This window comes from Ylistrum balloti, unplaced genomic scaffold (assembly GCF_031769215.1).
Source record: "Ylistrum balloti isolate Yb309-2 unplaced genomic scaffold, AGI_CSIRO_Ybal_v1 Utg370022, whole genome shotgun sequence".
NCBI classification, from domain to species: domain Eukaryota; kingdom Metazoa; phylum Mollusca; class Bivalvia; order Pectinida; family Pectinidae; genus Ylistrum; species Ylistrum balloti.
Window position 1 is genome coordinate 140,376 of NW_026782089.1, and position 16,683 is coordinate 157,058.

A 16,683-nucleotide genomic window follows, 5' to 3' on the forward strand; every position below is an offset into this window, starting at 1 on the left:
TCGCCAATAGGGGGCGCTATGTGTATGATTTGCACGTGCAAATTGAGACCAGGGTCGTACTGTAGCGTGTTACCTGTACGTGTCATTCAGGCGGCACAGGTAGGGACACACGGACGTGGAATTTTTTATTTGTCATTATTAATTTCTTTTGGGGGGGGTTGCTATTGCGGTAAAATGTAATAGTTATTAATGGAAAGGAGTGACATATATATATATACATACATTGTATATTGTGTATTTGTAACAGATTTGTGTATGATTTACACGTTTGTTTAATAAATCAGTTGCAATGCCTCTGTCGCCGTGAAATACATTTTCGTATTTTGTGTTGTTTATCCTATTGGATAATAAGATAGAGAAATTACAAATTATATAAAGAATATTTTGGTAATTAACCTGTGACCGTATCATTTCAAAATTTCCGAATTTTGTATCTGACCTCTGCTTTACAGCTACTGATTCAGAGACATACAAAGTAACACCACCACCAAACATATTTCTGTCTTTGCGAAACGGTTCAAAGAAGCCATCAATTTTAATTTCAATGTTAGGTATGGAATTATTGAGGTTCGGAAATACATAAAATACCGACATCGTCTATTAATGAATATAGTTCGTTTACCCCAGCTATATTTAATAGAATAATTTCATCTATAATGTATTACGCAATGTTAAATTAAAGAAGTCGAATTGTGCTGGGACAATTATCCGTACACGTTTTTTTATGTTATCGTTACTCATTAGCTAGGCATATGTTGTACTGTTTTGTACAGGACGGGGTGAATAGGAGAGTCATAACCACAATGAGCGTGCACTATACAGATAGATCAAGCACATCACGTGTTCCGTCAGACGAAGAACGTGTTTAATATGGGACTGTAGTGCGTATATTTTGAAAGATTCATATCTAGATTGATCTGAGGAAAGATTTGCTTTGCATTTGGAGGAATCAGAAACAAAGAAAAGACAATAGATATTGACAAGATCGTCCATACTCGCATTAAGCATATGTCACACTCATTTCCATGAATGAGTATTAACAATATACTGTTTATTTTGGCTTCTTAAAACTGTTGTATCTTTCTGTACAAGTAGATTCGATACTGTGATGCATACTCTATGTATTTTGGATTCCCCCACCCCCAACTTTCATACACGATTTCCAATTTAACAGATTTAGGCTACTCTATTAGAATTATTTCCAACACATCTCGTATTTAAAAAACAGTAATAGTAATAGTCATCAAAACAAATGTCTATTGAGGAAGAAAAGTTCATAAGATTTTGAGTTTAAGATCTTTGATAAGCACGTGATCGAGATGACCTCTCGTAGTCCGGAATAAGTTGTCAATGTCTTAAGATTTTTGATAAGCACCAGATCAAAATGATATTTCGTAGCTGCATTTCCAAACTTTGCTGGCATGAAAATTTGTAAATGTCCCAATTGGGCTTCTGTCCAAATTTGGGTGCGTGATGTAACATTGTACATATGTGCTTACACAATGTCAAGGTCGTTTTATATAAGTGTCGACATCCTTTGCATTTCAGAGTATTCTAAAGGAACAGTGAAGTTGGTATCACTTGTACTCATCATGAGTTGTCTCCACTTCCGCCAAGTCACTTCCAATGACTATAAGGAAGTTGTTGCTATTAGACGAGGGATATATTACGGCTTGGACTATTTGGCGGACAGGTTTCATTCCATGCTGGAAACACACGAAGGTTATGTTGCAATGGATGGCGACAAAATGGTGAGTGCGATCGCACCATAACGAATAAATATGTCAAAGACATTTTTCATATCTTTCTACCAACATTCACCAATATGTTCTCTAAATTAATTTCTGGTCGTAGTTATCGTGTACAATTCCCGCCTCGAGGTTGATTAGGTGTGAGCACAGGGGACTGAATGCTGAAGACTTTGAAAACGAGGACAGGAAATCAAGTTTCCGTATCGTTTCTATATGATTTTTTGTTTTGTTTTGTTTTGTTTTTTTTTTGGTGTGGGGGTGGGGATGGGGGTGGGGGGTACCTGTGACTGTGTGACTGAATACTGCATGGCCATTTCAAACACTTCGACACAGTTTCGCTAGTCAAGAGAAAATTCTGACAAATCAGTTTCAACTAATATTTTACGTTAACTGATTTCAACGCATCGATGGGGTCAGTGCGCTATATCAAAAGTCAAACAAAGGTCATTTAGGAGCGATGCAGAAATGTTACCTTACCTGACCTCTTATTCAATCGCTTCATCTTGCAGTCCGATGGATGCAAAATTCATGAATTGAACGTTTATTTCTTTGAAACAGTAAAAAATACATAGTCGCGATAAGCTGATTCGTCAGTCGGTAGATGATCTACGGTGACTGATATTTAACTTTCCGTCTATCCGAAGTGTGCGGTTTGTGTGTGTGTGTGTGTTTAATTCAAAATAAGCTAATATTCCAGTAACAAGCAGTTTTATCTGTGACAAATAGTCAAGTTTTTGTCTCCTGATGTAATGCAATTACAGGCATACATGCAAATTACCATTCACAGACCACTGTCCTTACATAAATAATACAAGGATATAGATTATGTAACAGTGTAACAAAACGCCACATAATACTTGTTGCCCGGGGTAACGGGATAACGAGTAACTTTCAAAAAGTATATTTTAATTATGTGCTCAAATTAAATATTACCGGAAGAATTTAGATCGAACCGACCTGCCAGTAAAATCACAATTTATACGAAAAAGTGATGAAACGAGTGAGAAATGTAAACATGTGAATACCTTTTAAAAAATTATGTATATAAATGTCCCAGCTAGGTAATTGTCTTCTTTTTCTAAATAAATCAAGATTATATTACGGTCTCACGTGAGTATCAAACATAAAACAAGTAAACAACCAGGCATTCTCTGATTGATGCTTGTAAGGAATTCCGCCTTCTAATAGAGTCTTTTTTGTGAGGTGGTGGCTACCTCACTGAACGACTTATGGGAGGCACGTCAATTGCCATCCAGTGCAATTAGGATGACATGACTTGTCCAAGGTCCCAACCAACGCACGTCTAACGAAAATCGAACATATCTTAACACCGTCATGTTTTTGTTGGTGTTTTCAGGTCGGATTTGCTTTTGTAACTACAATTGATGACGGGGCCACATCGCTGGTTCGCGCCGCTCGTGTCCACGAGGGTTACGAAGGGAAGGGAATATATCGGAGTCTCTCTGACTATATCCGTCAAATCGATTTATCAAACCGGGACATCAAGCGAAGCGCAGTGGTACTTCACTTGGACGCAGAGGCCGACCGTCTTATCAAAAAGGGTGCTGTTTTAGTAGGGAGACGGGTAAGTTTTTGATCTGAAATCCCTGAAGAGGACTCTCTTGCTTTAGTAAACATGTTTTATGTAGGGTATGTTTTATCGTCCGTAATTGAATATTGTTTTTACCAAATAAAAGAACGATTGTGGATGAAACAGAAGAAGCACACAAACAGTTCCTTCGCGATCAGAAGAAAAAAACCTTAGATTTTATTGAAAGGCGAATGCGCTTTCCACTTCGTCGATGCCATTTTTAACCCACCATTATTAGATTTTGGATTTTGACTTTAAACATTTTTATCGCTATTTCATGTTTGATTTCGGGACTGATCAGAAAAAACTAAATGGCTTTCAGGCGACCATCTTGGTGTGGTAGTTAACATAATCATCGCTATATCTGCAATGGAATAATGTTCAAATTTCTTATCATTTATAACAAAAGCCGAGAAGAAAAGAGAAAAGAAGGGGAAAAAAGAGCATATAAAGATCAAACAAATGGTGGGCGCCAAGATCCCTCTTGGATCTCTTGTTTAAATTTGAATAACTTAATGAATATAATATCAAACGTAAAGCAGCATAAACCTGTTTTCCCATTTAAATAATTTTAATATACATTTTAATAACAAACTTTTATTAGATTTAGCGGAAGACTTTAACTTGTTTTTGGCCTTAGGTCTAACTCTAATTTTGACACGCGTTTTACATTTAAGACCACTATCAATATCTGTTGTTAAATTGTTCGAATAGGAGATGGCTTCGTCAATTTAAATCACTTTTTCCAAAATGTTGGTATATAAAATATGTTATAAGTTATAAAATGAGATAGTTGTTGTTGTTGACAAACATTGTTTAGTTAGTCATTACAACATAGCACCTATCACCATCCATCAGATTGATGCAACTTGTCTATGATAACTACAAGAAATTCACCAAGTCTATAGATTTATTTCTGAAGAAATGTATCAATCATATTGAATTAACAGCATGACGTCTTCCTCTTTGCTTGTTTTACTTAATTTCTATCGAAGAAAAAGAAGAGAAAAGCAATTAAATTCAAGTTTACAGCATCACCAATATATTGTACCATTTAGTACATACACTCGCACAAGGGAGATAACTTTGGAAAATCATAGTAATTAATATCAAGAATATACAATAATACATGGTAATCATGGTAATCAATATCCAGCATTTACACTAGTACAAGGGAGATTACCTTTGTAAATAATAGTAATCAATATCCAGCATTTACACTAGTACAAGGGAGACAACCTTTGTTAATCATAGTAATCAATATCCAGCATTTACACTAGTACAAGGGAGACAACCTTTGTAAATAATAGTAATCAATATCCAGCATTTACACTAGTACAAGGGAGACAACCTTTGTTAATCATAGTAATCAATATCCAGCATTTACACTAGTACAAGGGAGACAACCTTTGTAAATCATAGTAATCAATATCCAGCATTTACACTAGTACAAGGGAGATTACCTTTGTAAATCAGAGTAATCAATATCCAGCATTTACACTAGTACAAGGGAGACAACCTTTGTAAATCATAGTAATCAATATCCAGCATTTACACTAGTACAAGGGAGATTACCTTTGTAAATAATAGTAATCAATATCCAGCATTTACACTAGTACAAGGGAGATTACCTTTGTAAATCAGAGTAATTAATATCCAGCATTTACACTAGTACAAGGGAGATTACCTTTGTAAATCAGGGTAATTAATATCCAGCATTTACACTAGTACAAGGAGAGTAATCAATATCCCTTTTACAATACAATAGTAATCAATATCCAGCATTTACACTAGTACAAGGGAGATTACCTTTGTAAATAATAGTAATCAATATCCAGCATTTACACTAGTACAAGGGAGATTACCTTTGTAAATAATAGTAATCAATATCCAGCATTTACACTAGTACAAGGGAGATTACCTTTGTAAATAATAGTAATCAATATCCAGCATTTACACTAGTACAAGGGAGACAACCTTTGTAAATCATAGTAATCAATATCCAGCATTTACACTAGTACAAGGGAGACAACCTTTGTAAATCATAGTAATCAATATCCAGCATTTACACTAGTACAAGGGAGATTACCTTTGTAAATCATAGTAATCAATATCCAGCATTTACACTAGTACAAGGGAGACAACCTTTGTAAATCATAGTAATCAATATCCAGCATTTACACTAGTACAAGGGAGACAACCTTTGTAAATCATAGTAATCAATATCCAGCATTTACACTAGTACAAGGGAGATTACCTTTGTAAATAATAGTAATCAATATCCAGCATTTACACTAGTACAAGGGAGATTACCTTTGTAAATAATAGTAATCAATATCCAGCATTTACACTAGTACAAGGGAGACAACCTTTGTAAATCATAGTAATCAATATCCAGCATTTACACTAGTACAAGGGAGACAACCTTTGTAAATCATAGTAATCAATATCCAGCATTTACACTAGTACAAGGGAGATTACCTTTGTAAATAATAGTAATCAATATCCAGCATTTACACTAGTACAAGGGAGATTACCTTTGTAAATCATAGTAATCAATATCCAGCATTTACACTAGTACAAGGGAGATTACCTTTGTAAATCATAGTAATCAATATCCAGCATTTACACTAGTACAAGGGAGATTACCTTTGTAAATCATAGTAATCAATCCAGCATTTACACTAGTACAAGGGAGACAACCTTTGTAAATCATAGTAATCAATATCCAGCATTTACACTAGTACAAGGGAGATTACCTTTGTAAATCAGTAATCAATATCCAGTAATCAATATCCAGCATTTACACTAGTACAAGGGAGATTACCTTTGTAAATTAGTAATTAATATCCAGCATTTACACTAGTACAAGGGAGATTACCTTTGTAAATCAGAGTAATTAATATCCAGCATTTACACTAGTACAAGGGAGATTACCTTTGTAAATCAGAGTAATTAATATCCAGCATTTACACTAGTACAAGGGAGACAACCTTTGTTAATCATAGTAATCAATATCCAGCATTTACACTAGTACAAGGGAGACAACCTTTGTTAATCATAGTAATCAATATCCAGCATTTACACTAGTACAAGGGAGACTACCTTTGTAAATCATAGTAATCAATATCCAGCATTTACACTAGTACAAGTGAGATAACTTTGTAAATCATAGTAATCAATATCCAGCATTTACACTAGAACAAGGGAGACAGCCTTTGTAAATCATAGTAATCAATATCCAGCATTTACACTAGTACAAGGGAGATTACCTTTGTTAATCATAGTAATCAATATCCAGCATTTACACTAGTACAAGGGAGATTACCTTTGTTAATCATAGTAATCAATATCCAGCATTTACACTAGTACAAGGGAGATTACCTTTGTAAATACAATAGTAATCAAATCCAGCATTTACACTAGTACAAGGGAGATTACCTTTGTAAATCATAGTAATCAATATCCAGCATTTACACTAGTACAAGGGAGACAACCTTTGTAAATCATAGTAATCAATATCCAGCATTTACACTAGTACAAGGGAGACAACCTTTGTAAATCATAGTAATCAATATCCAGCATTTACACTAGTACAAGGGAGACAACCTTTGTAAATCATAGTAATCAATATCCAGCATTTACACTAGTACAAGGGAGATTACCTTTGTAAATCATAGTAATCAATATCCAGCATTTACACTAGTACAAGGGAGATCAATACCTTTGTAAATCATAGTAATCAATATCCAGCATTTACACTAGTACAAGGGAGATTACCTTTGTCATAGTAATCAATATCCAGTAATCAATATCCTTTGTAAATCATAGTAATCAATATCCAGCATTTACACTAGTACAAGGGAGATTACCTTTGTAAATTGTCAATATCCAGTAATCAATAATCCAGCATTTACACTACCTTTGTAAACATAGTAATCAATATCCAGCATTTACAGATTACCTTTGTAAATCATAGTAATCAATATCCAGCATTTACACTAGTACAAGGGAGATTACCTTTGTAAATCAGAGTAATCAATATCCAGCATTTACACTAGTACAAGGGAGATTACCTTTGTAAATCATAGTAATCAATATCCAGCATTTACACTAGTACAAGGGAGATTACCTTTGTAAATCATAGTAATCAATATCCAGCATTTACACTAGTACAAGGGAGACAACCTTTGTAAATCATAGTAATCAATATCCAGCATTTACACTAGTACAAGGGAGACAACCTTTTAAACCTATTGTAAATACAAGGGATAGTAATCAATATCCAGCATTTACACTAGTACAAGGGAGATTACCTTTGTAAATCATAGTAATCAATATCCAGCATTTACACTAGTAATCAATATCCAGCATTTACACTAGTACAAGGGAGATTACCTTTGTAAATCATAGTAATCAATTGCATTTACACTGTACAAGGGAGACAACCTTTGTAAATCATAGTAATCAATATCCAGCATTTACACTAGTACAAGGGAGATTACCTTTGTAAATCATAGTAATCAATATCCAGCATTTACACTAGTACAAGGGAGATTACCTTTGTAAATAATAGTAATCAATATCCAGCATTTACACTAGTACAAGGGAGACTACCTTTGTAAATCTTAGTAATCAATATCCAGCATTTACACTAGTACAAGTGAGACTTCCTTTGTAAATCATAGTAATCAATATCTAATATTCACACTAGTACAAGGGAGTAATCAATATCCAGCATTTACCTTTGTAACCTTTGTAAATCATAGTAATCAATATCCAGCATTTACACTAGAACAAGGGAGACAACCTTTGTAAATCATAGTAATCAATATCCAGCATTTACACTAGTACAAGTGAGACAACCTTTGTAAATCATAGTAATCAATATCCAGCATTTACACTAGTACAAGGGAGATTACCTTTGTAAATCATAGTAATCAATATCCAATATTTACACTAGTACAAGGGAGATTACCTTTGTAAATCATAGTAATCAATATCCAGCATTTACACTAGTACAAGGGAGATTACCTTTGTAAATCATAGTAATCAATATCCAGCATTTACACTAGAACAAGGGAGACAGCCTTTGTAAATCATAGTAATCAATATCCAGCATTTACACTAGTACAAGGGAGATTACCTTTGTAAATAATAGTAATCAATATCCAGCATTTACACTAGTACAAGGGAGATTACCTTTGTAAATCATAGTAATCAATATCCAGCATTTACACTAGTACAAGGGAGATTACCTTTGTAAATCATAGTAATACCTTTGTAATCAATATCCAGCATTTACACTAGTACAAGGGAGATTACCTTTGTAAATCATAGTAATCAATATCCAGCATTTACACTAGTACAAGGGAGATTACCTTTGTTAATCATAGTAATCAATATCCAGCATTTACACTAGTACAAGGGAGATTACCTTTGTAAATCATAGTAATCAATATCCAGCATTTACACTAGTACAAGTGAGACAACATTTGTTAATCATAGTAATCAATATCCAGCATTTACACTAGTACAAGGGAGATTACCTTTGTAAATCATAGTAATCAATATCCAGCATTTACACTAGTACAAGGGAGATTACCTTTGTAAATCATAGTAATCAATATCCAGCATTTACACTAGTACAAGGGAGATTACCTTTGTAAATAATAGTAATCAATATCCAGCATTTACACTAGTACAAGGGAGACAACCTTTGTAAATCATAGTAATCAATATCCAGCATTTACACTAGTACAAGGGAGACAACCTTTGTAAATCATAGTAATCAATATCCAGCATTTACACTAGTACAAGGGAGATTACCTTTGTAAATCATAGTAATCAATATCCAGCATTTACACTAGTACAAGGGAGATTACCTTTGTAAATCAGAATAATTAATATCCAGCATTTACACTAGTACAAGGGAGTTTACCTTTGTAAATAATAGTAATCAATATCCAGCATTTACACTAGTACAAGGGAGACAACCTTTGTAAATCATAGTAATCAATATCCAGCATTTACACTAGTACAAGGGAGACAACCTTTGTAAATCATAGTAATCAATATCCAGCATTTACACTAGTACAAGGGAGACAACCTTTGTTAATCATAGTAATCAATATCCAGCATTTACACTAGTACAAGGGAGATTACCTTTGTAAATCATAGTAATCAATATCCAGCATTTACACTAGTACAAGGGAGACTACCTTTGTAAATCATAGTAATCAATATCCAGCATTTACACTAGTACAAGGGAGACAACCTTTGTAAATCATAGTAATCAATATCCAATATTTACACTAGTACAAGGGAGATTACCTTTGTAAATCAGAGTAATTAATATCCAGCATTTACACTAGTACAAGGGAGATTACCTTTGTAAATCAGAGTAATTAATATCCAGCATTTACACTAGTACAAGGGAGATTACCTTTGTAAATAATAGTAATTAATATCCAGCATTTACACTAGTACAAGGGAGATTACCTTTGTAAATCAGGGTAATTAATATCCAGCATTTACACTAGTACAAGGGAGACAACCTTTGTAAATCATAGTAATCAATATCCAGCATTTACACTAGTACAAGGGAGATTACCTTTGTAACTCAGGGTAATTAAATCTATTTTGTACAATAGTATAAGGGATGTAACCGTCGTAAATTAGGGTAATTAATTTCATGCATATACACTTGTGCAAGGACGATAACCTTCGTAAATCATGGAAATTTATATCCAGCATTTACAGTAGTACCAGGAAAATTACTTTGGTAAAATATGGTTATTAAAATCCAATTGTCCTTAAAAATTGATTGACTATCATTATTTCTATAATTGTATTTAGCCTTGGTCTTCATCAACAAAGTTGGTGCACTCGAACTTAACTGTAACTCTAAAGAATGTCAACATCTCCATTCTTAGGGTAATCTATCTGCCATTCCACTGTTGTAGTCTAAAGATGAAGATTTCATATTGCAAATAGGTGATAACAATTGATAACATATTCCACTGGAGCAATTAACGCTAGGGATAATAAACAAACATTCTGTGGCTCCACTTTGTTAATCGTTGACTTCAATATCTCCCGTTCGAACACTACTATGATGAATCACATTTACTTGTGACACGCTCGCTAATGAATCAACATATGCTGATATATAAAAACAATTCCAAAGAGTTTATAAAAGTTCCCGTTTACAATATCTATTGACATACTTAATAAATTTGGTCAGAAGCATCTTTGGGTGAAGAGAAATCAACACAATCTTGATGTTAGAAATTGCCCTTGGCTCTTGCTCCATCCAAAAGGAACTTCGTGTTCCTGTTACATCTTTGAAGCTTTCGAGATCCCCACTCCATAAGCATATGTTGGGCATCAAGAGATAAACACATTGATGATGTCGTAATTGACCCTTTGGTGTGATTAACCTCAAGGGACATTATTTCCGCAAATTTTTGATGTAATTGAGATGCCAACCTGATAACCATATAAACTCTTACTTGACATCAAAAATGTAAAGAGAGCAATGATGTAAGAATGTACCCATTGGTCTTGTCCCATCAACGAAGTTGTGTGAACGAACTTTAATTTGGAAATATTTGAAATACCCAACCTATAGGCATATATAAAGTTGCTGGGCTTTAAGATCCAGGTGAGCAATACAGGAACCCATTGGCCTCTTGTTTTGTATGCATTCTGCACAGCCTGATATTTTCTGCTACATGTGACATATAATTTATATATGATAATAACCGTGAGGGACATACTAATTGTATCGATCACTATCGATCATATTCTATGGACTTTAAAGAGTTATCGTTGGTTAAATTCTTACGTAACAATCTAAATTGTAAATCTGCCCGCTTTTAGTATACTTTAGGGTAAGAATATCATGGTAATGTTGTCCTGATGAAGCCCAAAAACATAGGGCGAAACCGGTAGACAAACTACCTAATAGCGTTTGGAAGAACCCACCCGCAGTCTGTTGGATTGATTTATCTTCACTCTGAATGAAAATTGTGATACAGAGTGACTACTATTTTTTTCTTTCTGTTTGGTATCTTGAACCAAAGAAAGATTCTTATGAATAAATGTTTAGCCAAGACTGTTACACTTGTTATCGATAAACTGCCTGTAGTTACACTTCATAGACTGAAAGGATTCAACACTTCCAGGATGATGGATCCTGACCAGTTTCATTTTTTGAGTAGTTATCTATCAGAGGGGAACTATCTGGTCTTTGGTCTTTTGCATTGACTAATATTGCAGATAATTGTCCCCTAGATACTATTCTGATAGCCATCATAAATGTTTCCCCCTGATATTTCAGATGATTGTCCCCTAGATACTATTCTGATAGCCATCATTAATGTTTCCCCCTGATATTTCAGATAACTGTCCCCAAGATACTATTCTGATAGCTAACATAAATGTTTCCCCCCAAATCTGTGTCGGTCACAGTCTCTATCATAGAGTTTGCCTACTGCCACGACAAAGATAGCTTGAATAGCACAAACTTCTTCACGACAACGTTGATTCACTTCATTAAGAAACCTCATCCCCGCTAGTTCGCATGAACGGTTATGATTATGTCCAAAGTTGATAGGAATGTTGTTGAGTTTTGTTATCAAGTACGCATCTCTGATAAACTTTGTCACTACGTCTGGCTCTGACTTCGAAGTCTGCGAGAATGGGAGAGTATCCATTTTCTGTGAAGTTACTGTTAACCTGTGCATTTCCCCATCCTGGAATCAAAATGATAATTTTTTTTTTATTCAACGTAATACCTTTGATATTTTTTTATTTTTCATTGTTTCTTTTTTTTTTTTTTTTTTTTTGTTATTCCAACCCATCCTAGCCAACAAGTAAGAGTAACGCCCATCCAGGTTAATAAGTAAGGGTAACAGCCATCCAAGCCGACAAGTAAGGGTAACACCCATCCAAGCCGACAAGTAAGGGTAACACCCATCCAAGCCGACAAGTAAGGGTAACACCCATCCAAGTCAACAAGTAAGGGTAACACCCATCCAAGCCAACAAGTAAGAGTAACACCCATCCAAGTCAACAAGAAAGGGTAATACCCATCCAAGCCAACAAGTAAGAGTAACACCCATCCAAGCCGACAAGTAAGGGTTACACCCATCCAGGCCGACAAGTAAGGGTAACACCCATCCAAGCCGACAAGTAAGGGTTACACCCATCCAAGCCGACAAGTAAGGGTAAAACCCATCCAGGCAGACAAGTAAGGGTAATACCCATCCAGGTTAATAAGTAAGGGTAACACCCATCCAAGCCAACAAGTAAGGGTAACGCCCATCCAAGCCGACAAGTAAGGGTAACACCCATCCCAGCTCTGATGTCTTCTTTCATTGCATCCTTGCTTTCATTTTTATGAAATTATAACAGCACTGGTATATCAGGATAACAGGTACACTTTTACCATTACTTCAGAAATATCACGTGATAAAATATCATTGAAAGCAATTAATGCAAACAGTATCGATTACTATTCCACAATTCTATAAACAAGCCATGTAAGTAATATGACGATTAACAGAATATATTTTGTTTGGTTTCTTTTCTAAATCCTTCATTTTGTTCTGAAAACAAAAATGATTCATAATATAGTGATTACAACATTTGTTAATAAATTTCTTACTGAAAACACAATTTACATCCTTGTGATGGAGGTGTCTTAATATATGTAGATTTAATAAAATTGGATATATTCTAAGTGTTTACTGCAAACATAAAACATTTATGAGGATAAAAATGTTAAAAAAAATATATTTTTATTAATCAATGTCATTTTTGTATTTTCTATCACGGAGAGTAAGAACAGACTATAACTGAAACTCACTCAGGTGTAAAATTTGACATGATGGCCAGGTAATACAGGTAAATTTCAGAATGTTGAGAAACTGAGAATGAACTCCTCCTTCACCGGAAACACATGAGATTAAAGAAATATTCCTTTGAAGCTATTCAAAATAATCTACTTCAGTTCTTGTGGAAATCATGCGCTACGATGTCATAGTGAACAGTTTGAATGTTTTTGTTGTCATCCTTTTAATGCAATAAGGGAGACATATATGACGTTGTTCTGATCTAGTAAATTGGAGACATATTCCTTTCGTTTTTTTGTTTTTGTTTTTGTTTTTTTTTTTTTTTTAATTATTGCAGAACGTGCGGGTGTTTCTAGGAACTGCTTCATTAATTCTACCCTGCATAAAAGGAGTTCTAGAAAATCACCCTCTGAATCGTGACGCTATGGCCAGGATATTTCACTCAACAAAATTGTGTTCAATTCTGTTTCCATGCGATCGGATTGTGTGCAATTGGGTTGCCTACAGATTGCTTCCATCTAACATTGAACATTTCGATTCCAAGAACCACAACGTGCTGGCCACCTCAGTAGATCCTGAAAATGTGTCCGGAAATCCACTTTTGTCCGTTGGTATGACATTCAATTGTGAGGAAGGATATGCTCTTTGTATAGATTTTCATGGTGACATTGGAGAAGGGTCAATGGTGAGAGAGCACGTGGAAAAACACATGAAAATGTCAATGGGTCAACAAACTAAAAATATTGTTGTCATGATCACATGCGAAGATTGTATAGACGATAGTTTGTTGTACAAGACTATGGAAAAATTCTCAATGACCGAGAAAAAAATCGGTATCAAAATGAATATGATTGAGAAAAATATATAATACACCAATCTGTCATGTAAATCAGACTTTTGTAATCAGAATATATACATTCAATTAGAAAGATTGCGGGCCAGCAACTCCAATTCGATTACACTGATTTATCGCCATGTTTTGCTTACATGTATGTGATGTTGGGAACAAGCCCTTGGATATTGAATTAATACGACATTTAAACGCCTTACATTGGGATAGAATGGATTATCTGCCTTAGCATAGCTTTTCTCCGTTAGACTGCGCTGCTAAGACAGGTCACGGTCTTGTTTTTTGGCCCAGTAGACAACCTCATAAATTGTAATTATGTCAAGCAAGAGAACTAGATTTCCGTCATGAATGATACATTTCATTGTTTCTGTCCAGAGTCATAGTTTTTCTGTGTTTCTGTAAACACTGTATGGCATGAAGGTCATATCTTACATCGAGAGGTTTCACCTGGATAAAAAGCTAATGGTGGTACATGATCGTAAATTTTTCATCATAGGTTGTGGACACCGTGACTTAAAAGGTCGAGAAGATTCCACCAGAGAGACCGAATTCCTCTTTATTGTTTTCAGCAGTTGTCAAATTTTCATCAATATTTCCCAAACAGGCTTTGAAAAAGACATGCGAAATAACGGTGTCATACTTTTTAATTTCGGGTCATGTAATGGTTTTAGTTTATCGGTTTAGATAAATTATTTTAATTATTTTTAAGAAAAGTGCACTGCATATCAGAAATGTATCAAATAAATCATTTACAAAGTTTGAAATGTAATAAAGAACACTTTTGAATTTCACAGTAACACACCCACTTCCAATAACAAGTAGGTAAAATCTTTTAGGAAGTACTTTATACAGTTCACGCCATTCAGAGTGTCTGAAAATGGTATCGGAGATTATAGATATGTACCAAGTGCACGTTTTGCCTTAGTATCAAGGGCACTGCAGGACTCATTTATATCGATCACCACTGTTGCTACTTTTCTGTCCATATGAAAGCCTTTCCTCCGACAAATTACACTTTCCTCTGTAGCAACTTTCCAACTTCTCGAAAATAACTGAATTTGTGAAGGATGCATTTCAATGAAGACAAGTAACAAGATATAGCATTATTGCCGTACTTCCATTGCTCCCCCTTGCATTTCAAACCATGGGATACCGTACACCCTGATAATGTATTCTGTCTTCTACCCATGTTACATGTAACACTGTCTTCTATCCATGTTACATGTACTACTGTGTGCTATCCAGGTTACATGTACTACTGTCTTCTATCCAGGTTACATGTACTACTGTCTTCTACCCATGTTGCATGTACCACTGTCTTCTATCCATGTTTACATGTACTACTGTCCTCTACCCATTTTACATGTACCACTGTCTTCTATCCATGTTACATGTACTACTGTGTGCTATCCAGGTTACATGTACTATTGTCTTCTATCCAGGTTACATGTACTACTGTCTTCTACCCATGTTGCATGTACCACTGTCTTCTATCCATGTTTACATGTACTACTGTCGTCTATCCAGGTTACCTGTACTACTGTCTTCTATCCAGGTTACATGTACTACTCTCATTTACCCATGTTACATGTACTACTGTCTTCCACCCATGGTACATGTACTACTGTCTTCTACCCATGTTACATGTACATGTTACATGTACTACTGTCTTCTACCCATTTTACATGTACTACTGTCTTCTATCCAGGTTACATGTACTACTGTCGTCTATCCAGTTTACATGTACTACTGTCTTCTATCCATGTTACATGTACTACTGTCTTCTATCCAGGTTACATGTACTACTGTCTTCTACCCATGTTGCATGTACCACTGTCTTCTATCCATGTTTACATGTACTACTGTCCTCTACCCATTTTACATGTACCACTGTCTTCTACCCATGTTACATGTACTACTGTCGTCTATCCAGGTTACCTGTACTACTGTCTTCTATCCAGGTTACATGTACTACTCTCATTTACCCATGTTACATGTACTACTGTCTTCCACCCATGGTACATGTACTACTGTCTTCTACCCATGTTACTTGTACTACTGTCTTCCACCCATGGTACATGTACTACTGTCTTCTACTCATGTTACATGTACTACTGTCTTCTACCCATTTTACATGTACTACTGTCTTCTATCCAGGTTACATGTACTACTGTCTTCTATCCAGGTTACATGTACTACTGTCTTCTATCCAGGTTACATGTACTACTGTCTTCTATCCAGGTTACATGTACTACTGTCTTCTACCAATGTTACATGTACTACTGTCTTCTACCCATGTTATGTGTACTACTGTCTTCTACCCATGTTACATGTACTACTGTCGTCTATCCAGGTTACATGTACTACTGTCGTTTATCCAGTTGACATGTACTACTGTCTTCTATTCATGTTACATGTACTACTGTCTTCTATCCAGTTTACATGTACTACTGTCTTCTATCCATGTTACATGTACTACTGTCTTCTACCTATGTTACATGTATTACTGTCTTCTATCCAGGTAACATGTACTACTGCCTTCTATCAAGGTTACATGTACTACTGTCTTCTACCCATGTTACATGTACTACTGTCTTCTATCATTGTTACATGTAGTACTGTCTTCTACCC

At 35.1% G+C, this 16,683-nt stretch overlaps 1 protein-coding gene across 1 annotated transcript; it reads left to right on the forward strand.

The window, feature by feature from the left end:
* The first annotated feature begins 1,592 nt into the window (after positions 1-1,592).
* On the forward strand, positions 1,593-14,070 carry LOC132548639 (probable N-acetyltransferase 16). Its single transcript, XM_060212515.1, has 3 exons — positions 1,593-1,751; positions 3,109-3,336; positions 13,540-14,070. The coding sequence occupies exons 1-3, from the start codon at positions 1,593-1,595 to the stop codon at positions 14,068-14,070; spliced, it is 918 nt and encodes a 305-aa protein (XP_060068498.1).
* The last annotated feature ends 2,613 nt before the right edge of the window (positions 14,071-16,683 follow it).